The 23,921-nt window shown below is 34.0% G+C and overlaps 1 protein-coding gene across 2 annotated transcripts; it reads right to left on the bottom strand.

Annotated features, from left to right (window-relative positions):
- Nucleotides 1-6,233: 6,233 nt before the first annotated feature.
- LOC145606621 (cyclin-T1-4-like) lies at nt 6,234-18,184 on the bottom strand. 2 transcript variants are annotated; one of them, XM_081662428.1, is made up of 7 exons: nt 18,001-18,184; nt 16,449-17,037; nt 16,199-16,280; nt 15,540-15,674; nt 13,805-13,980; nt 9,090-9,232; nt 6,234-6,593 (listed from the first exon to the last, which is right to left on the bottom strand). In XM_081662428.1, exons 2-7 carry the CDS (start codon nt 17,030-17,032, stop codon nt 6,556-6,558), a joined length of 1,158 nt encoding a protein of 385 aa, XP_081518554.1. In that variant the 5' UTR covers nt 17,033-17,037; nt 18,001-18,184; the 3' UTR covers nt 6,234-6,555. The 2 variants fall into 2 exon arrangements, with proteins under 2 accessions (XP_081518554.1, XP_081518555.1); XM_081662429.1 differs by lacking the exons at nt 6,234-6,593; nt 9,090-9,232 and adding an exon at nt 13,137-13,405.
- Nucleotides 18,185-23,921: the final 5,737 nt, after the last annotated feature.

Here is a 23,921-nt window from a genome sequence, read left to right as displayed (position 1 = left end):
ATTACGGTCTGACACACTTTTCTTAAAATCCATGTGGTTTCACTCTCACCATTGCATGCCACTCACTTACTCAGTTATTCATTCATTGACATTAACACCCACCTTATTTATTAACTTCATTGACCATTTTTTTAATTCTAAAATTAATAATTAGCCCCTAAAAGCCTTTTTTTTTTTTTTTTTTTTTTTTTTTTTGGAGCTTTTAAGCAGAGCAAAGCAGGTGTCAATAAAGTAGATCACAACAACTCGAAAGAACATAGACGAACTCTCTCAAGGAGTTAGATACACAAGTAAAATATTTTCTAAAGTGGCATTAATTTAGAAATAAATGTCACAGTCATGCATTGATCAGTGTAATTGATGTTTATTTGGATTCAATATTTCTACTTTGAGTTATCATATCCAACGTCTTTGGGATATCCGATATTTGTTAGCTTTTGCCTAATTGTAATTATAATTATTTTACTAGATGTACTTAATTAGAATCATAATTAAGGTGATCATTTAATAAGATTTCACCTCCCAATGACCACCCCCTTAGTACTAAATTACTAATGTTACAGCTGTAGTGTAGAAAGAACAAGCAATGCAACCAACGTTATTTATTTTATTGTAGGAGTTTATTACCCCTCTAAAGGGTTTTAATTAATCTTTATGAATTGTGTCATTAGTTAAGCAATTGAGATTGAGGGACCAGTGATCTAAAGGCTTCTTCATTGCTGTCTTTGCAAGGACTATTATTTTGATGGTCGATTGATCACATTAATCCTATCTATTGTTAATCATTACTTCTTCCATCGTCGTCCTCCCTTCTAAAAATTTAATATAGACTGCATCTCTATTTTGAATTGTCCTGACATGGATTGTTTTACTTGGTAAATTTAGCATGTGGACATTTATAACATGTAAAGATGCCAATTTGGATACCTTGGTCGGGTTTAGTTGGGTAGGTCAAGTTGGGTTAGGTCAGGTGTATTTTAAAGTTGGATAATGCTAAATTATTCTGTCGGTCTAACCCTTTATATAGAGATTATGAGATTATGACTTTTTAGTAGGCTATGAAATTGAAATAAACTTTAAATCAAATATGTGTATAACTTATTCTTTCTGTCCCATTATATGTTACTCATTTTAAGAGATTTCCCCACGGCCCCGCCGCCTAATTAACAATTTTTTTTTCTTTTATGCCCATATATATATAATAGGAAAATGATATACATAGCCCTTAGAGCTACATTTAAGTATTAAATATACACTAGAAAATCATATAAAGTTAGGAAATCATAAAAATATAAACACTAATTACACTAATTTACGCGTGTTTTTGTCATGAATTCCTAATTTTATGCAATTTTTAAAAGTGTATTTATTATTTATATATAGCCTTTAGGGTTACATATAGCATTACCCTACATAATATGGGCAAATACTTCTTTTTTTTTTTTCCAAAAATCAATTATATTCAATACAACAAAAAACTTTATCAACATTAAATTGTTGATAGAGTATATAAACCTATTTTGAGCTCTAACCGTAAGTTTAATTTTTGGTTGACTTGGTCCTTTAACATATATTAAGAGTCAGTATAATACAAAGGTCACGGGTTAAAAATAATCTCATACACCCTCACTTTCAAGTGGAATATTTTGTGTTGAATCATGTAATATCTTAATTTTCTAAGCTCCTCACACAAAGATCACGGGTTCAAATCTCATACACTCACACTTTCAAGTGGAATTTTTTGTGCTGAATTTCCTCTGAAATTCCCACAATGCATAGAAAAATACTATGAAACGAAGGAAGTCTTTGAGATAAAGAAACTATGCCTTTTTAGTTTTAGAATTGACTGTGTTAATCATTTATTTAGTTATACAATTCATATACTTGCATAGACACTTATCCCTTTTTTTAAAAGTGCTTGAGTTACAATTAATATTTTAAAGTTTTTTTTAAAATAAGAAAAGAAATTTTGGTAAAATAATTCCAATATTATATTATTCGTTTTAAATAAATCCCGACAATACATTAGCTTAAATAATCAAAACTTTAGTAGTGTAATCCGCTTTTAACAGGATAATTTAATAATAATTTTCTCATTAATATTATAATAATGTAAAAAAAAAAAAAAGAGAGAGAATATATATAATAATGTAAAAAAACCTTTCTCTCTCTAGCGCCCCCCCTCTCTCTCTCAAAAACCTTTCGGCTTCCCTAACTGCTCCGGCCATGAGGCTCGCCGGCCGGCGTGCGGCTCACCGCCCATGCCACAGCGTCGGCGAGCCTCCGATTTACTCCCTTAGGTGGTTTTTTTCCTTTCTCGTTTGCGTCTTAGTTTTCGTTTTGGTTTTTTGTATTTCCGGCCTAGCATCGTGCACCGCTTCCCATTTTCGGCCGCTCCGTTTCCTCACCGGCCTTGCTGTCAGCTTGCCGCCGGTTTTGGTTTCCGCTTCCCCGCCGTGTCTATGCCCCTCCGTTTTGTCCGTCGTTGCGTCGTTGTTTTCGAGAACGGGGAGGGAGATCCCTCTGAGTCCTCGCGTAGGGTCGTTCTTAGTCCCTCGCGTGGGGCCGTTGTGGCCGCGGTTCAGGGGTGTGGGGGGTTTGGGCTTCTCGGGCGGGCCTTGGTGGTTCGGGTTTTATTGTCAGGCGGTAGGTGGTTTGGGATGGTGAACCTCGGAGCTTTGGTGGTTGTGCTCGAAGTGGCGGCGGGTTGGGTTGTTAGGGTTCCGTTCGTAGTTCTTGTTTTTAAGTTTGTTCCTGTTTTTTCTATTAGTGGTGTGTGTAGTGTTTGGGTTTCCTGTTTCCGTCTTTGTGTGTTTTTTGGGTCTGTTAGTTTTTCTTTTTGTGTGGTGTGTTGGTGTGCTATGGGGTGTGTAGATCAGTATACCGATCTTCTGGTGCAGGATTTGAACCGGGTTTTTTGGCTATGGGGCTTTGGTTTATCTTCTGTTGGTTTGGGCTAAAGGGTTATGCTTCCATGCCGATATCTGTGTTTAAATCGGAGATTGTCTTATCAAGGGTGAAGTGTACGACACCAATTTTGATTTTAGGTCGAGGAGTACAGGATTTTGAGCCAATGATGAAGGTTCTCGTCAGAAACTACAACATATTGCCAGACCCCCTTGCAAGAGGCTGCATAGGACAGCGTTATATGAGCCAAGGGTATCTTAGAAAGTCATTCTGCGCGTGCAATTGTAGTTTTCTTTATTTCGAACTTGTAATTGGTTCTTTTGTCTTTGTATTATTCGATTACGATTTCTTATGTAAGTGTCGTATGGCTTATTATTAATGAATTTTAATCTCCCCCCATTCAAAAAAAAAAAAGGATAATTTAATGCTCCCTTCGTCTCTTTATTTTTGCCTCATTGCCATTTTTTGGGTCAAACTTTGAAAATTTTGACTATAATTTACCATTAGTCTATTAAAGATAATATAGTCATGAGTGGTCTTGTTAGATTCGTCTCATTATATATTTTATTAATATCATATTTTTATAATTTTTACGTATATGAAAATAAAGATATAGGCGTTTTAAGACGTGTTTTGGAGACCGCACACTGTCAAATGGGGCAAAAATATAGGGACAAAGGGAGTAGTAGTCATCCTTAAAAGTACTACCATAATATAATTTCCTTTTGGCTGATTTTGGATTTATTTTTTATGTCAAAATTAATGATAAATCATTTATCATTCAAAAAATTTATTTATTGATTTTAAAATAATTTTTACTTTTTATAATTTTCACAGTTACGAAATTTGTTTTTTTTTTTTTTGGAAGTTCGATTTTTATCAATACTAAAATCAAAAAATAATTCATAAATTAATTATTAAAATATAAAAAACTAAATAATAAATTTTAAAATTAAGAAGAAACATTTTTAATTAATTTTGACATAAAATAAATAAAAAAAATCGACAATAAAAAATCAGCAATAAAAAATTAATACTATATAATGGTAGTCATTTTAAAGATGACTACCATAGAATTAGAGTAAAAGGACTAATAACATGATACTATAACCTTATACTCCCTCCGGCCCCGAATGATAGTCATTTTTGAAGAAAAATCACGGAAATTAAGGAGAATAAAAGAAAGTACATTGAAAAAGTAAATTTACATTGGGTATGCAAAAAAGTAGAGAGAGAAAGTAATTAAAGTACGTGTAAAAGTAAAATTTACATGGGAAAGTTAAATTTGCACAAATATTTATGCAAATGTTAGAGAATTTTGGTAAAAAAATAATATTAATGGCACTTGAAAAAAGCAAATGTGACTAACATTTAGGGTCACTAAAAATGGCAAAAGTGACTATCATTCGGGGCCGGAGGAAGTATTTATTTTATTTTAATTATTCTCTAACAATTTTCCATATAAATACCCCACAACTCAACACAGCATCACCCCATATTAGTCCTGCATTCCCACAATAATAATACCCTATCATCACACCAACCATCCCATCTTTATCACCAATATATGCTAACATGTAACAACCCTCTTCCCCACTCCTCTTCTCCGAATTCCTTCAACTCTCAAATCTCAAGATAAGAAACCACATATATATATATATATATATATATATATATATATATATATATATATATATATATATATATATATATATATATATATATATATATATATATATATATATATATATGAGGGGGAGTGCTAGGCAATGACCAATAATTAAAAAAAAAATAAAAATAAAAAAGGTTGTTATATTGCCAAAATATAGTCAAGTTTAACTTTAGAAAATAGGTAAAATTAGGTTATCACCATGTTTTATAGCTTGGTTGTACTCAACACTCTAAATTTTGGTTAGTACTCCATATCTAACACACCACCAACTATTAATTAGGGTGCAACTTGTGTCATTAATAGGTAGTTTTTGACGCTCAAAATAAAACATTTCTAGTACTAGGGATTCCAATGCGCGCGGTATAGCTAGCCTTTGAGTAAAATTATTATCGATGTTCTTTATGTCTTATGCTGGTCTGTGTATAACATTTTATCAAAGTTATTTGCATATAAACGATAAATGTGTTGGATGTTGTGCAATGTTCTAAGCTTTAGTTGAGCTACTCTAAAATAACGCTCACATAAAGAAACAACATTTCGTTGTCCAGTAACTAATGCTGTTATATAATTAAATCATAAAATTCCAAAAAATTCTAAACTTTATTATTCCAATCCTCCATTTAGTTTATGCTTAATTGATAAAATTACAAAATTAATTACACATGAGGATAAGAAGGTAAATAAATACTTTGAGGGGTATAATAGTCCGTGCACTATTCATAAGAACAATTTTCTACTTTTTATAAGGTAGATTTCTACTTTTTATAAGGTAGAGAAATAATGACACACGTTACACCACAATCAATAATTGGAAGTGTGCTTAAACTTCGGAGTGTTAGGTATTCCCAAGATATAATTCAGGGTGTTAATACTAATTTTACTTAGAAAATATTACGTAGTAAGTAAAAAATTAATTTTAGTGAAGACTTTAACCGTCAACAACTATCAACAATCTATGTTACTCATCTCTATTAATTGCTATCAATAAAATTAGCCATCGTTGTTAGTAATCTTATTAGCGACACACTGTCAAGCATAACGAAAAAAATACTACGAAATACTCCCTCTATTTTTAGTGTTATATTAAGAGGAGTGCCCCATTAATTTGACACTAAATAAAAATTACGAGTACTAGTACAAGTTAATTTAAAGGAGTGCTTCATTAATTAAACATACTAAAATTGTGTGAGCTAAGTCTAATACTCAAAAGGTCTGCAATACAGATAAATTAAACAAATGTGACAGCCAAAGTTAATAAAAATGTTAGAATTACATAACAACCTTGATCTTTAGCATAAAGACCATCCTTATAAAAGTAAATTAGATTAATTAATTTAAATTAACAGACTATTAGTTCATGAGACAATAATTGAAGTTTAAAATGGGTTAAAATGGGAGAACATGAAGCCAAGCACTTGCAACTTGGCGTAGGCTATTTAACTTTATTTAAGTGATATGTGCATACTCTTGCTGTCAAAATAAATCAAATACTCTACCCTGAGGCTCCTTTCATTCACTTATGTAAAGGTTGAGCAACTAACTTTGCCGATGATGATATCTTGAAATTGTATGCATTAGCAGAACAGGAACCACATCTTAAAAAACCAGTGCTTAGGCTTTTTGACTTTTTGTTGAAGGATCAAACGAAATTAAGTTAAGTAGAAAATTTCACAATCACTGATACAAATAAGATCTTCACAACAGGTTTCACGATAAGCAACATACAAAACATCCGTGAATTAGATGTCCAATTAAAATACCTCTGCAGTAGGTATAAGGTATGTTCCCTAAACCGTGTAAGACGTAATGTATGTGCCTATGCTTCTACTTAAAAATGTTCAAGCACACTCCTAATCACACAGAGACCAGAATCAAACTTCAGTAGTTAAATTTAATCACTAACACCACCAGTGAATTAATTAATTCGTATATTTGTTGGTACAAGCTTACATAGCAGAACCTTCATGTAGATTCAATTATTCCTGAAAAAGCTCCATCAGCTGCTGCGCTACATCTGCACATGAAAGAAATACGCATAAGTATATGATAAATGAAAACAAGAGGAGAAATGGGATGTACAGGTACAGATATTCACAATCTAATCAGACTTCAGAAAACACATGCTCTTAGAAATGCTGCTACGAATGCAAACAAGCAATACTTTCATATGACTTCTTTCAAGAACCTAATTCAAGAAATTAGTGATATGGGGAGGCAACTTGCTGAAAGAACTGGATCTCTAAAGCTGATATAACTAAAACAAAAAAGATTACATAATCACAGGTACAGCAGGAGATCTAATATCTCTAGCTTGGTCTAGTGGTAAGGTTTGTCATCCCACAACCACATCAAACCCCACTAGAGCCACTATGGGGTGGGGATTCCCTTACCATTCAACCCCCCTCCCCCTCCTTCCTCCTAGAGGGCCTAGCTCACTAACCCAGGTTGGGTTAACCTGTGAGAGGTTCCAACCCGCTAGGCCCTTCTCCTTGCCTTAAAAAAAATTAACTAATAAATGTAAAAAAAAATGACAACAAAATATTCACATAGATTACTCTATAAATATGTTAGACGATTCGCACAATTAATACTACCTCCGTTTCTTTTTAGTTGACACGTATTCCTTTTTAGGAAGTTTCTTTTTAGTTGACACGTTTCCTTTTGGGGTAAATTTTTTACCTTGCATTTATAAGCTACCCCACTTGCTTTTTCATTCTCTCTCACTCTCTCTCCTCTCCTTAATATATGTGCCTCAATCAAACACGTCAACTAAATAGAAATGGAGGAAGTATGTTATAAGGAGTCACGAGTGAGATACAATAAAATAAACAGAGAGAGTAACATAGTAAATTTTTTTTTTTTTTTTTTTTTTTTTTTTTTTTTTTTTTTTTTTTTTTTTTGTCTATAATAAGCATCAGTCACCAGATATCATATCCAAAACTAATCCCAAATCATCGCTAGATATCCATCACTCATCCCAAATCATTGCTAGACCATTAGGTTGTACTGAGCAATGATGTTACCAGAAAATGATTTTGATTAGATAACTTTTCAAGGTTCAATTCAAATGTCTTGCCTTACAAAACCTGTAAGGTTGTGTTTGGATACTCACATTTCATTTGAAATCACTGATTTCAATTCCAGAATTTCAATTTCTAGAATTCAATTCCAAGTTTCATGTTTGGCAAATTAAGAATTTCAAATTCCAAAAACTTCTTTGGGAAAACAAAAAATTTCAAATCCTAGATTCAAGCTAAAACGATAATACACTTCATCAGCAACAAAATTGATTTCTTTTTCCACCAAATTTCAGAATTCGTTTTTGCTTTTCGCTTTTTTCCCAAAATATAAACTTTTGCACATGAATTTAATCAACTCAGAGAATTAAAAAAATTAGAGAAAAAAAAATAAGAAATAAAGAAGAACAAGAAATCTGCAGCACAAATTAAACAAATTGAAACTACAACAAAATTGAAGCATGAATTTGGGGAAAACTTAACAATAGAGAATCCCTAATTTCATCAAATTGACAAAATTAAACCAAAATTTAGGGGAAAAACGAAAGCTTATCAAACAAATTAAAAAGAGAGGAGGTTTGAAGAGTAGAGAAATTCAAAAGCTAATTCATGGGAGGATTAAGGTGTGCTTTAATGGAGGATTCAAGGTAAGCTTCAATGGCAAAGAGAGCACAAAAGCCACTACAATGGAGGATTAATTGACAAACACCGACAGAGGAGATCGAGAAAGCTCAGTATTTCCTTTAATGGAGAAGAACATTTACAGTAGAGAACTCACGATCTTCATGGAGGAGAGAGAAAATAGGAAACCCATCCATAGGAGAGAGAATTTGAGAAATTAGGAGAGAGGGTTGGGTTTTTTTTTAACTGTTGGAATTTCAAATGACACCTTTTAAGTTGGAATTTAAATTCAATCAAAATTACTTTTGTTTCAAAACCTTGGAATTGGGCCAAATCCAATTCCCAAATTCAGAGTAAATCCAAACAGTGTAATTGGGCCAAATCCAGAATTTCAAATGAAATTCTGGTTTCCAAACAGACCATAAAGAGAATCTCACATTATGGATGTTTAATATAGTAGGCATTAAAAATATTCACATAGTTTCCTTGTAGTGACTGGCTGACTGCTATCCAGGAAATATCTCTTTGTTAGCATTTTTACTAAAGTTGGTTCAGATTTTTTAATGAATAGATCTATCCATAAGAGCCAGTAAATGTCATGAAAAGTTAATTGAAGGATCAATGAAGAACACACTTCAGTCAGCAAAACAGCAACGGCTTACTTCTAGAAAATTTTCATTTGCAATCAAAAATAAAGACTGAATGATGACCATGAAACAACATAAGGAAACCACAAGGATTCAAAACCAAAAGCTCTAATGTATAAATTAGTCCAAATTACAAAGGCACTTTACAAATTCCCATAAAAGAGAAACTAAGAAAGAGGGAACAAGCCAATAAATGCTGAAAATAGATTATGGAAATTCACCTACCTTGAAGAACAGCTGGAGGCGTCTGAAATTCCCGCCAAATGCTGGCAGAATCAAAGTTCATATTCAGCATCTTGGCAGCAAGGTATGCTACACCGGCAGCAATTTGTTGGGGCTTAAACTGGAGCCACAGTGAACTCCGAAACCTGCAAAATAAAATTAAAGAAACACAATTATAACAAAATTAATGTAGCGGAGGAAGAGACATGGCGTCCAGGATGAAAGAACATCCCAAGAGAAAGCTAAACAAACATGTTACAGCAGGATTTCAGAAATACCTCCAATAGCCTGGCATATTAGCACATCATAACAAACTACATCATCTATAAAAAGGCAAGGAACACCAGAAGACAACAAAAGGGCGACAACGGCTTAAATATAATATTGATTCCAAGTTTCCAACTAGGTTGCAAGAAAGAACAGACCAAGACATGTGTTCTTACCAAAATTTTAACCAGCAACCTAGTTGAACGCTTCTGGTGAACAGCTGAAAGGAGTACGAAAACTACAGAAATACTTCACAATCATAAAGAGATCATTCCAACTTCCAAAGAAGTTTTAATTGTAGCCTTTTCCCACGTACATATATTGTAGTCCAGCATCTCAAAACATTCAGATGGCGTAAAACATAGGCCAATGTTTTAGAATGTTCAGCCATCTTTTCCCAACAAATATTGAAAAGACCATGTTGTGTTTCTTTTTAATACTCAGAATGGAAGCTCAGAAACCATTCACATCTTCTTAGGTATTCATCAACACCATAAGCCACACAATCATTTGTCCATAATAGATACATTGAATCTAATGGCTAAATTATAACAATTGATGGTACAACACCGTCATGTCAAGAACATTTGGCAAGAAATTATGTGCGAACTGTCCACTAATTTACAAAGTGAGATTCTAATAGACCACTAACTGATACCTCTTTCAGTCTTTCTACACAAATTCACTATTATGTTTGGACTCAAGTGTCAATTGTTGGGTATAGATTCCAGACTACACATATAAATTTTAACTAGGAATGTATCAGTTTTTCTGTTTGGCCAGCTTTGAAGTACTGCAAGTGACCGTTCCCATAACAAAATGCGCAAGAGTTATTGAAAGTTAAATACATCACTCAAAGGATCTCACCAAGTGCTCAAATTTCAGTTAAATTGTTCTAAAAAATACCATTTTGTACCAACCAAAAGCTACAAAACATTGAGCATAGCTGATAAAATCATTGAGCATAGCTGATAAAATTTCCTGCAGAGTAGCGCACAAAAGGACTGAAAGAGACTGAGAAAGAATTAATTACAGAAATATAGGGGTATGAGGATCTCCCTTATCAATATCATGTTCAGCTTCAAGCGCATCTTAAATACAAATCTTGTTTTCATATATGTAAAATATTACTTGTTGCAAAGTATCAACGCATTTTAAGCCCTTTTGTCCAGTATAGAGTAAAACTTTGCAAATTTCACTGCCTAAAACCTGGCCATAGTTGCTTCAGAATTGCACATAGATAATACTTCATAGCATTTAACAAAGATAATATTAAAGTTTAAAATAAACAATAATGGAACTTTTTTTTTTCTTTTTCTTTTTTTTTGGTAGTTATTAACCGTTATGCCATACATAATGGCAATTAGGATATTGTATATTTACCCAAGAACTTATCACCGACTCAACTAAGAGCCTTAGTCTCAAACTAGATCACAGTGATAATTGCCACAACTTCAGATCCAAGGCTCATAACATATAACTAGACTTTCAAACAGATCAATGGTGGCACAATCATCCAATTTTTTCAAATATCAAACCAAATTATACAAAACTCCTATAGTTGATTGAAGGTGGTGCATCATTGTCATCTCTTAAAGATAATATAAGTGATAATGCATTGAGGAACAATCAGTCTTCCTGTATTTAAGGCATAATATAAGTGAGGGGTAACAGAATGTTACTATCCACTGAAGCAATCAAGAAAGAAGACTTTGAGATCATCATTAGACCAAAGAAACAGAGTCTAGAGTCTACACCCAAAAAATGCAACATATTTCCAAGGAAACTTTCCGCATTCCTACCATCACAGACTTCCAAGGAAACTTTCCGCATTCCTACCATCACAGACACACACACACACACACACACACACACACACACACACACACACACACACACACACACACACACACACACAAAGCCAAACCACGTGAAGATATGCAAGAAGTAATTCTTCTATGCAAGTTGAATTATTGATGTGAAGATATGCAAGAATTAACTCTTCTATGCAAGTTAAATCATTGATTTTGAAATCATATATTTCACTTTGTGCATGCACCAGGCATCAACAATCTGTGCATTTACAGTTTGAAAAACCGCCGACTGCAAATGATAACAAAATGAAACAGATAACAGTTTTAGCTCAAAGAATTCCTGATTTTGGAAAATCAAAACATAAAATTTTTATAGCACAGCAATGAACATAACAGAAAGATGTACAAGTATTCAAAATTTCAATTGGAAGTTACTTCTCATCATCCATTTTCAACCTATATACATCACTTAGGCATGATTAACCGCAGCAGCCAAATAAACCAAGAGACAAGAGTTCACCTTCAATACTAAACTTTCAATGGATTTCTAACCCTTAAAATGTAGATAAAGCCATTTTGGAGAAATAAAAATAAAAAAAATTGAAAACCATCATTTTTTTTTTTTTTTTAATTTTGGAACAAAGAGATTGTTTTCATAAGGGTGATTACTGATTATACATACCTGACACAAAATTGGATACAATAAGTCAGTTTCAACATTACATCTATAGTTATTGGTTAGCAAGAAGAGACGGCTTTGAATCGTCACAAAATGATGGCAAGGTAATCGCCATCACTCAACCCCCTTCAAATCAAACTCATAGATAATATAGGGAAAAAACTGATGACTAAGAAGTGCAATCTCTCTGAAAAAAACATGTAATGACACTTCCCTACAGAAAATGTTGCAGAGACCCATTTATTCCAAGAGGGAGTGGAAGGGACTATGCGAGAACAAATTAGGTTCTAATTTTTCTACTATAGACATTTTTTTCATTGCATATAAAAGCTACTAAAGTAGTTACAGAAATATATGTTACAACTTACCTGTATGAATTAAAAAAAATTAGTCACACAATCAAACTCTTAATCAATTCATGCATTAAAAATTTGAGAACCTGATGATATAACTAAGAGTGCAATTAGTAAGAGCATCCCCAATGTGTTCAAGAAGGTCTTTGAAATCAAACTCAAGAAGGTCTTTCTTATAATGAGGTATTCTTACTCAATTCGATCATTGTTCACCTTGATTTCCATAAAGGACAGAAAACATGCAACTAACCTATAGGTCAATCTTTTCTTTTTCCCATTCAATGTTCTTTCTGTTTTTCCCCTTCAATATTTTCTGGATCTGAAAGAACCCAACAGCAATAAGCCATGCTGACTACAGTGGGATAATATAACCTGACTTTTTTGCAAATCTAGGTGTTTCAGGAGGTCAAGATATAATGCTATAGAGCACAAGATTTGAACTGTTTGGTTTCAACTTACCAGATTTGCTGCATTTAGTTAATCCAGAAGACCAATTTCACTATACGAATTGACACTGAAGACAGCAGTTCTGGCAGATTATCTCCTTATCAAAGCCCTTTATACTTATCCGTAGAGGCAAGGGCTTTCACCATCAACAAGCTTCACAATTAAGGGGAAACACAAGGTTTGAGAATGGAAAAACATGAGAGGTCAAAACCAGGGCAAAGTAGGCCACCCTGCAATAATAGCAGCAGGTCCTACTGTTTGGTTGACTATGTCCTCCCTTCAATTCACAAAGCAAAACAGGAGAAACACTCCAACAGAATGACTACTGTTGTGTCCATAACATGCACTGCATTCATACCCATAAACTCGTCTCCTCACAATCCAAAATCCTCCCTCCCTCTTCATCATTTGTTCATCAACCATATATTGACCACCAAAAGGGCATAGAATCAAAGTAAAGCTTAGTTTCTAATAAACTATTAATTCATCAGAAATAAAAACAGCAAAAAGAATATTTAATCATATCATAGATATTCTTTTTTGCCCTTTATATCTATATTTGATGTCACCCAAAAAAAAAAAATGTTGGAAAAACTACTTAAACCGATTCTGGAATGAGTCTATGTCTATCTGTTATAGCCAAATACCAGCTTGACAGGCATTTTCAGAGTTAAGCAACCACTACACAACGGCAGTTCAACTTCAGATGTAAAACATAACTTCATTATAGCAAATCTCCGCCAGCTAGGCATATCAACCCTGCAATTATTTTCCGTGCCAAATAATTAATATTTTATGCCTAACATAACATGTAGAAATAACTGCTCATTAGACAAGAAAAACGTCATATAAGGAAAAAAATAGCATGAAATAATTCATCTCCAATGAACAAATGCCAACAGAAGTTCAATTGAGATGACATCCAGTCACTTAGCGGTTATAAACAGAAGATCTTCATGTACTAGACCTGAGTTCTCCATGATGAAACATATAAAATGATAAATAGACACACATCCAAGCTTTTGGAATCTGGCCAGCAACAACTTACAACAGAACGTGAAATCTCTTATCATCTCCCAAGTTGCTACATTCCAGCATAACAATGCTTCAAGCAAAAAGACAAGCAAGCAATAAAGTATAATAAGATTCTAAACTCACCCTTCACTGACCAAGTTCAGTGCCAGATTCATCAAATGTGTCTGTGATACACCTAACTTGTTAAGAATGGATGTCAAAGTATCAAAAGGATGTTGTACACTGAGCTCAAAGTTCAACGTAGTTAGTATCAATTGCTCAGCCTCAATGATTCGCTCCCGATATTGCTCAAACCAATCCTACATCGAGGGGCAAGTTCATCAAGAAATTCATACTCGAACAAATTTATGAGATACAGGGATAGGCCTAATATACTTGATAATGCTACATTGCTACATCGCAGATTAAAGAAAACAGAGCAGCGTCAAGGCCAAACACATAACTGAAATGCAAATTCCATTAATGACTTAAGTTGGTATGCATGACGGCTTAAAACCAAGCCAAAGTTAGCAGAAGCAGAGTCAGCTTAACCAAACACAGACAAGACTCAAGTTCATGCCTCAACAAATCCAGGACAAATTTAGCAGAAACGGAGTCAACTAGAGTACTAGACCTGAGAAAGATTCAAGTTTCACAAAACCCACCCCAACTTCCCACCACCCCCACAGAGAGATCCCAGATTTTATACCTTAATTTGATGAATTTGATTTAAAGCTACTCCTTAGTGAGGGTATTATTCCCAAACCCTCCCCTAGTTAAGGAAATTTTAAAAATTATATATATAAAGAATAAATAAATTATAAAATAAAAACCAACCCTAAGTCCTCAATTGTATACCCAAAGCCAATCTTGCTATCATTAAATCCTAAGTAACCCGTAATAGATTTATGACCTCCCTCATCAGTAACCACCTCTTCATCAACCCCACGCCACAGCACCTAAATCCCTCCATATTTACTATTGAATATTGATCATCCATCAATAGTAATCCAACATTAAACCATATAACCGTGTATGCATGACTCTGAGTGCCCATGTGAGAGCATGAAAACGTTACCCTGATTCAAGAAACAAACTGACAATCCTAGCAAAAGAAAACTTTTCATCCATACAACTATACATGTAAGATGTAATCAATTAGTATATTTATTCCTTTTCATTTTTTTAATGGTTGCAGTTATTTCAGATGCATATAGTAGGTATAAAAAAGTGTTGTAATTTTAACCTGAGTTTATGCAAGGAAGAGTAAGAAAGAGTGTTGCATGTGGGATAAGGAGAAATACAAGTTAGCCAAAAATAGGAATAAAGTAAAAGTGTAGCAAAAAATAGCTAAAAGCTACACAACTACACATCAGAATACACAATGTTGAAAATTTGAAATCATCCGACAGATTTAAGGATTTGATACTAAATAGTGAAAGCATTTGTTGAAGCTACTAGAGAAAACTAAATCAGACGAAAAGGACTAAATAACAAAGTACGACCAGCATAAGTAACATTCTAAACAGCATGCAAAAAGCTCCAGGGCTAAATTAAACAGCTTACATACCATGAATTAGTAATTTCCTAATACCTAACAAAGCCATATTTGTAATCAAACAAAAAAGTGACTATCATCACTCATCAACCTACATTTTTAGCACTCGTAATAAGCTTGAAAGTAATCAATATCATTACTGGGATAATCACATGGGATACTGGAAACCAGAACAAGGAAACATCCCACAAAATGAAATTGCAACAAGGGCCCGAAACTTTATTTTCAAGATTAACTGCAATGCTATACAGCACATATCAAGAGGCAGTCACATCAACAGATCCACTTTAACATACTAAGAACAAAGGACAATATACTTACAATAGGGAGCATGTACGACAAGATGGTAAGATCCTGCTTGTGGAGAATTTCACAAGACGCCTTCAACACATCATTCAAAGGGCGAGCTGTCTCTTCAGACTTTGCAGTAAGGAACAGCGCAGCAGTAGCAATCAACTGTAAGAGAAATTTGTTGATAGATTAACTTCAAAGCAAGAACACGACTAGTACTCCTTTTAGTCCATATTACTTGCTAAATGTACATTATCTCAGCTTTACCATTGATATGAAAAGTGCCCAAAAACTGATAATTAATATTACACATTTGGGAAAAATATTTTTCTTAAAGAGAAAAAATAAGTGTATCATAATCCCACCTGAAAATTTTTTTATATGAGAATTGAAATTTTACAATAAAATTTGATAAACTAGAGAAACCCCCCCCCCCCCCCCTCCTCTCCCCATCACCATTACTATACTGGATGCAGCAAATAATAAGGAATAGAGGCAATGATTCCCAAACCCCAACTGCATAGATATATACTAAGACAAAGGAGCTTAGTAACACTGAACTGATTCCTGCATAAGCTACTTGATCATCCCATTAGTAATACTAAAATGACTATATGCTACTTGACCTTCCAATCATCACTTTTAAGAGAACTAATCCAATGAATAATAAGGTATTGACAGCAACTTACAAATCTATCATGATTGGCATGTGATCTTCGGATGAAAAAGCGGTGGCACAAAACCATTGCAGTGCCTATTGTCGTTTGAGGCCTACAACATCCCAAAGTAAATTAGTTAAATCAGGTAAGAAAGCATATCAACTGAGCTAAATTGCAACAAGAAATAGAGTGAATTTACAAAAGCTAAACTTCCACCAGAAATGTGCTGCATAAGCAATGACTAGTTATTAAAAACATTACAGTCAACAGTCAAACTTACACATCAAGCCGCATCCCAAGGTTCTGAAGGAAGGCACAATATGAGTACCTCAGCCGTGTTTCATGTAATGCATCAATCCCATCTTTTCTTGAAGGGGAACACCTTTCTATCTCCTCCCTAGACATAAGGACTGTGCAATCTTCATCTTCTAGAACCGACCGTCCACGTTTACCCGACGTGTTACAATTAGCACTTGTACTAAGAGCAGCTATAGTGGGAAAATAAGTACTGTCAAATGAAGGAATGAAAGCGGCAACTCTGTTCTGATTTGGTTGGAAATAAAAATTTCCATCATTTCCCCCAGCATTCTCTGAAATTCTTCTTCTTTTAAAAGATGGTACACCACTAGGCCTTGAGTAGTTTTCTCTAAGGGCTAATTCTCTACAATTTCCTAAGGCATTGTAGTGAAAGTCGTGCCTCTTCATATCATCAAACATCCTACTACCGTAATGGCTATATCTGCTGTAGCTATAATAGTCATCATTTTGATATAAGTTGCTGTTGTCATAATACCTGGGATACGATGGCCAATTATATTCATATAATGTACCTCCTTGAGGTTGATAGGTACTTCCATACGACATGATTTCTGGCCAACCAAAAACACAAACATTCATAAGGATAAAACCTTTGTTGCTATAATTAAAGAACTGAACAACTGAGAACAAAAAGATAGAGCACAAAAGAGAAAGCTCAGAGCTTCAGAGACATTTGCTTACAGATATAGTATAACCAATACAAATATATAAACAAGGACAACAACAATCCAATAAAACCATAAGAAGCTCAAATGAAATTTTATTATCTTTCTTCAAAATCCTCCTAAATCATATTATAAACTTAACAACATTACTCCGTACATCACAAACAATGATACAAAACCAAAAATTGTTTATTTACGAACAAGTAGCTTAATAAACAATATATCACAAACAACGATACAAGGCGAATCAGATCATTTAAGATCAAATGAAATGGCAAAGTGAATACCTAGCTAAACAAGGACAATAACAATCCAGTAATAAATTCCATTACTATTCTTAGAACATCAAAATGCAAGCAACCTCATCCCTAAATCGTCAAAGCTCGATCAATTATCAATACACAACCTGCTATCATCAAGATGTACTCAACCTTACCCTAATTCGTAAACAAAATCCAAGCATGCTCACTAAAACTCAAATCATTAAACAATGAATTTGTGATAATTTCCTCAAAATCCTATAAATCACATCATAAATCTACATGATAATATGCATCTGTAAATCATCAAACTCATAAATTAAAGCTCTCGTAACCCTGATTTGAAAAACAATTCACTACAAACACAGCTAAAATAAAAACCCTAATCAACAAAACAAGAACCACATAATCCAAATTCATCCTCCAAATTCAACCATACAGCTAGAAAATCGTCGAAATCAAACCCAGAAATCTTCAAATCAACATCAAATTAAACGATCGCACAAAAAAGCAAGCAAAAATACAAATTTTATTAAAGAATCGAAGAACTATATACCAAAAACAAAATTAAAATCATAAGAATAACAACCTAAAGGAAATCAGAGGAATCGAGAAGAGAGAGAAGGAAAGAGGAGTGAAGTATAGAGTGCGGCGAGGTGACCGGCGGCCGTGAGAGGAGAGAGAAAGAGGGAGTTGGTCGGCGTATATGGGTTTGTGTGGTTGGTTGGTTGGTTGGTAGATTGTTACTCGTAGTTAATTTTCAATGATGTACCGGTTTAAATGGAGTTTTCTCAACTTATAAACACGCCATCATCTGCTTTTTCACTGCTTTCAAGTACAGTATGATCTACCAAAAAAAAAGTACGTATTGTATAAAACGTTTTATACGGTGTACTTTTTAAAAAAGGGAAAAAAAATTAATGTTAGTGATTTATTCCATATACAGACCGTAAGAAAATCAGCGCGTTTGGTGTGCAGCTAGCCACACCATGTGGTTGGACAAAGTAATCATACAACACTGACCAAATAACTTCTGTAATATTGACCAAGTAATCCCTATGACACTAGCGAAATAATCTCTATAATGAATTGTCACACGGTGTGGCCGGTTACATATAAAAGTTTGTGATAATATTTTAGCGCGTTTTGTGTACGGTTGGCCATATCATTTGATCGTTTGTAAAAGAACAAAGTACGAGTGATTCATATAACACTTTTTATTTGGTAAGGTAAGAAAAAAGGAAAGAATTAGGACCCCCTCCTCACAAGAGGCGATCCTAGAGCATCTGAGGTGAGAATGGGGGTACAAAGTTGAAGAGGTACAAAAAGAAATATCCAATTTGTCAATGACAAGATACCCAACATTTGCAATCCAATCTGCTGCTCTGTATGCTTCTATGTAGACATGTCGAATTTCACAATTGGGGAATCTTCGAAGTAGGATATTAATATCTGCTATAATGTAATCAATCTGCCACGGTGTTGACCAAGTACCGTTCACTGCGTTCACAACTAGGAGGTTGTCTGCTTCAATTTGAAGATTTTGTATTCCTTGTTGGAGGGCGAGGATGATTCCCTTGTGGAGACCATAAGCTTCAGGTACAAAGACGTCGATGGTTCCAAGGTTAAAAGCTTGTGCTGCAATTGGTGTACTGTCACATACTCTGATGATGACTCATGCTGCTGTTGAATTGACCAAACCGTCAAAGTTGATCTGAGTTTGAGGAAGTTGAGAGGAGGAGCTTCCCATGCAACTAATTGTGGGTTGGAGTAGTTGTAGGAAATATTTCAAGCATCCCAAACTTGAACCCCACTGTGATCATACACTTAAGCATGGTGGCGTCCAAAGGGAAAGAAGCTAGAGCAAAAGAGTCGCCAACAAGTTTTAGGAACTTGTAAACCGTTCACAGGGTGAAGGCTACACCCCTTCACGATCCATGAAATCGCTAACTCCATAGTGGTCTGGAACCATGACTGGATATTTGTAGATGAAGGTACGAATCCAATCTAAAAGAGAAAGAACCCGCCCTAAAATAGGCCTCCACTTTATTCTTCTCATATTCATGTGCGCTTTCTGACTAACATACAATCATTAGATTAATCCTAAACCTGTTTAATCTATGTTAGTTGAATATTAATGCACAAACAAAATTATTATTGGTGATCACTTGAATTAAAATCATATTAGCCTAAATCAAATTATTAATTATCTTATTCAGCGTGATTTCAAGTTCAAAATCCCTTTAAACCTGCATAAAATGCGTGATCAAGCAATAACAATAATATATATCAAGCAACATAACATTAATTAACAAATCATCATCATGATCATAATATCAATAAAGCACAATAATATTAGCAAGATCCTAGGCATGATATTAACATGATTAATAACAAATCCTAGCATGTCACTAAACATTAAAGATCAAAGCTTTAGCCCTAACATGATACTAGGAACATAAATGATATTAAAAATAATAAGAGGCAACCTAAACATAATACTAGGAACATAAATTATATTAGAAATATTAGTTAATACCTTAAACATGATTCTAGGAATCAATATAAAATTATAAACATGATTTCTATATCAAAAGAATATTAAATAATCCAATTACTTACTTTGATACCTCGTATTTCTTTCTAATAACAAAATACACGCATTAGTAAACTTCAATAAAATATAAAATCAAACAATTAAATTAAATAATTGAAATAGGATTTGGGACCAAACCCTCGTAAAGTATCAACCTTTCACGTCTAGGGCGAAGGCAACTTCGAACTTGGCTGTGTCTAGAAATTGTGAATGCGGTATTATGTATTTTGAAAAGGGCTAGGCTTTTTTTTTTTTTTTTTTTTTGACAACAGCAAAATCCTAAATTAAACATTAACTAAATTACACATTAAAACATTAGGGGTAGAACCATATAACAACTTTCTATTCGGAAACCAAACAATTTCGGTGGGGCATGACGCTTTTCTTTTTGAACCACTCATCCTGCAAAACAAAGGGTTAGTAAAAACAGAGGAAGGTAAGCTTCTTGGCGAATGACTCTTCCTTCTAGCTCTGGAACGACGGGAGGAAGCCAATATCATCAAATTTTGAGAAGATGATACGTTGAGGCAGGCAGTAGACTTCGATGGGGCGCATACTGGAACAACCGGAAGAGGCATCGACGAACTTTCATATGATGACACTTGATCAACCATACCTATGGTCAACTCTTCTTGTGCCAAATTTGGAGTTGTTTCACACCTATCATGCCCTTTCACAGGGAAGTGACTAATCTCCATTGGTGTTAAAACTTCTTGAGTTTTAACGCAGTCCATCTTCTTTGGAGTATCCAATACTCGGATGCTAATGAAATCCTTCTTGGAGGAGCAATAGTAGTGTAGTGTTCGTCCCTTAGAAATCAATGGTTGGATGATATGGATATAAGCGAGGATGAGGGCATAGTGAAGTATGTAATTGATGCAATGGTTGGTGCGTTCGCTGAAGTAGGAGAAGAGGAACCGGTTGTTCATGCTGAGGGTGCTGGTGCAGCGGAACAGGGGCTACAACAGCAGCAGGAAAGACAGTCGGAGGAGGAGCAAGAAGATGAGGAAGAGGAGGCTGAGGAGCAAGACAATTCTTTGGAGGGGGATAATGGCTACCCTGACCATTACTATTCGCCGGAGATGTCTGAAAGCGATGATGAAGCTTATGGGTTTGATTCTGACTAAGATTGAAGTGTTTCTTTTTTTTAGGGGGTTTGGGTTTAGTGGTTTCTGTTTAAATATTATGTATTAGAAGTACATTATCCTTAATTAGAAGTACATTATCTATTTTGGATTAAAAGTATGTATTTAAGCTTGATGCATTGATTAATGAAGTCAGTGGTTTCTGTTTAAACATTGTGTTTTTGAGATATTGATGGTGATGTATTAAGCATCTTTATTACTTCTTACTGTGAACATTGTGTGTGAGATTGAATGATTTATGCTAAAATTAGTAATGCCTTTCATTGTTGATAGTGGTTGAATGAATTTACTTCTGCATGTGACACAAGCAAGTATATGGTTGCTTGTGTTTTCTCTTTTTATTTTGAAGAGTGTATTTCAGTGACATATTTATGTATAGTGTAGAGCTAGAGTAGGTTTATTGAAAAGCATTATTGGATTTTAGCAGAATTGAATCTAAGTATATACACAATGAAGTAATAAATGTTTGTGGTTTACCAATAAAATGATCAAAATCAGTATGCTGAGCAGTTTTACATGTGTATCTTGGATTATAAAGCAATTGTTAAACTTTGAATTGGATTGGAATTTGTACTTTAATTTTTAAAATCAAGTGATCTTTCAATGACAAACTATTAGGTAATGACTTCTTTTGAGTAGTAAAGTGTAAAGTGTGGAGCAACAATGTATATCAATATATCATATATACAAACATAAGTTTACAGTGATGTGCTGCAATGAAATGGCTATGGGTTGGATAGGATGGGAGCGCTTTGTAGAAAACATTTGACAAACATCCATGGAGTATGGCGCCTCTTCACCTCCCCTTTGCCTCATGTTGTACGTTCTTTATATTTTTGGTAGGCTTTTAAAGAAGACAAATAAATGATAATAAAATCAATAGGATATTTAGCTTTTATAATACATATATAGAGTAGTTTAATTATGACTAGGTACATACATGATAAATATTAAAAACCAACCAACAATAACAAAAAAATAGGATAATTTAAATTGATAATTGTTAACAAACGTTGAATATATTTTTGATTGATAATTGTCATCAAATGTTGTTATTTTTTATTTTTTATTTTTTTGAAAGAAATCAAACGTTGTTAAATCATGGTTGGTATGTATGAATATCTTTTTTGCAACAAGATAAGTACATAATTAAGATAACATAAAACAAGCAACATGATTTTTGTATACAAAAAATTAAAAACAACATTCATATCTATAAAAAAATTTTTTTTGGAACAACATACATACATTTTTTTTTTTAAAACAACGTACATAGATTTTTTTTTTTTTTTTAAGAAATGTACATAAATTATAATGTATTTAAAGAACTAAAAAAAAAATTATTATCAAAACACCGTGTGTTGATGTATATATAGGGAAAACACTGTGTATAGTGTATAAAGTTGAGTTTTAAGTTGAGTTTTGAGTTTTCAAGACTCCACTTCAGATTTTGTTAAGACTTAGCTTCTTAAATGCATTAAAAAAACAAAGTCTTGTCTTAAGATCAAAAAATCAAAAAATGATGATGTCATCCTATAGACTCAGGGCTAATCTTGCTCTAATACTAGCACTTGCTTTCACTATTTATGCACACTCTAAACCATTCTAATATGTGCTGTGTTTTGTATATATAGCTATTAGGCAGTGGTGCATGAAAAGAATTGGATCTCGTTATGAAAAAGCAACTGCTATGGGGCCAAATGAATTGACTGAGTATGCAAGCAGAATTTTGCAAAGTAGGAGTGATGAGTCTAGGTTCTACTATGCTACAGCTTGTGGTGGTGGGGAATTTGAGGTGAGAGATTGGCATGTTCATTTTCCAATTAAGCTGCAAACTGGTTCTTGTGGTTGTGGGGTATGGCAGCACTCTGGTATTCCTTGCAAGCATGTGTTAAGGGTGATTTACCATGAAAGACTGCAAGCTACAGACTTTGTTTCTGCTTGGTTCAAGGGGGCTGCATACAATTAGCAAAACAGGTATATGGAGAGCATATGCTTCCCATGCCTGATCCAAGTCAGTGACATTCCTTCAACCTTCCTGAGATACAACCTCCATTCATAAAGAGAAGTGTTGGGAGACCGCGCAAACAGAGAAGAAGAGGTAGGGCCAAATGAAGCAAGGAAAGGAAAGAGAACAAGCACAGTTAAGTGTTGCTTGTGTAAAGAAATGGGGCATAACAAGTTAACTTGTACTGTAAGGAAAAGAAAGACAGCTGATGAGGCTAGCACATCTAAGGCCTCGTTAACAGCAAACAAGAGATCAAGGAAATCAGCATAAACTACACCCCAAGTCTGAATTGTTGCTACATTATTTTTTGACTACAATGTTAGCATATTTTTGAGATTTGAAAATCATAATTTGTACTTATGATTAGGCAACATCTTTTTAAGCAGCAACTTTTCTTGAACATTTTTGGAACAAAATGGTAAACTGTTATTTTTGGGTTTCATGGATGAAATTGCTAAGGCAATTGGAAAACAAATGTCTTCGTATTATTTATTCATTTCTTTTTTCCTGCTGTTACAACCTAATCACTTCATCAACACAACTACAATGATTACAACCATCACTATCCCTAACTTTATGAGTACATTAACAAGTTTTTGCTGCTTTTTAATCTTCTTCTTTAATTGCTTCAACTCTTCATGCATATTCATCTGTCCTTCCCCATCCCTTGTGTTCGTGCTTCCCCTTCCCCTACTCTAACATTCTTGCTGTTGATTGCTCAAACATTCATCAACAACAACCTTACTCTAACAAAAATTTGA

The sequence above is a fragment of the Chenopodium album genome, chromosome 23 (assembly GCF_948465745.1).
Source record: "Chenopodium album chromosome 23, dcCheAlbu1.1, whole genome shotgun sequence".
In the NCBI taxonomy this organism is placed as follows: domain Eukaryota; kingdom Viridiplantae; phylum Streptophyta; class Magnoliopsida; order Caryophyllales; family Amaranthaceae; genus Chenopodium; species Chenopodium album.
The sequence above is the reverse complement of the archived record's forward strand: the minus strand, read 5'-3'. Positions and strand labels throughout refer to the sequence as shown.

Excerpts from the sequence above, each read along its gene's own strand:
- LOC145606621 (XM_081662428.1), bottom strand. The coding sequence starts at position 17,032 with ATGTCGTATGGAAGTACCTATCAACCTCAAGGAGGTACATTATATGAA. Across the intron at positions 16,281-16,448 it reads CTTGGGATGCGGCTTGATGT|GCCTCAAACGACAATAGGCA; the intron begins GTAAGTTTGACT and ends GGGATGTTGTAG. Across the intron at positions 9,233-13,804 it reads CTGAACTTGGTCAGTGAAGG|GTTTCGGAGTTCACTGTGGC; the intron begins GTGAGTTTAGAA and ends TTTATTTTGCAG.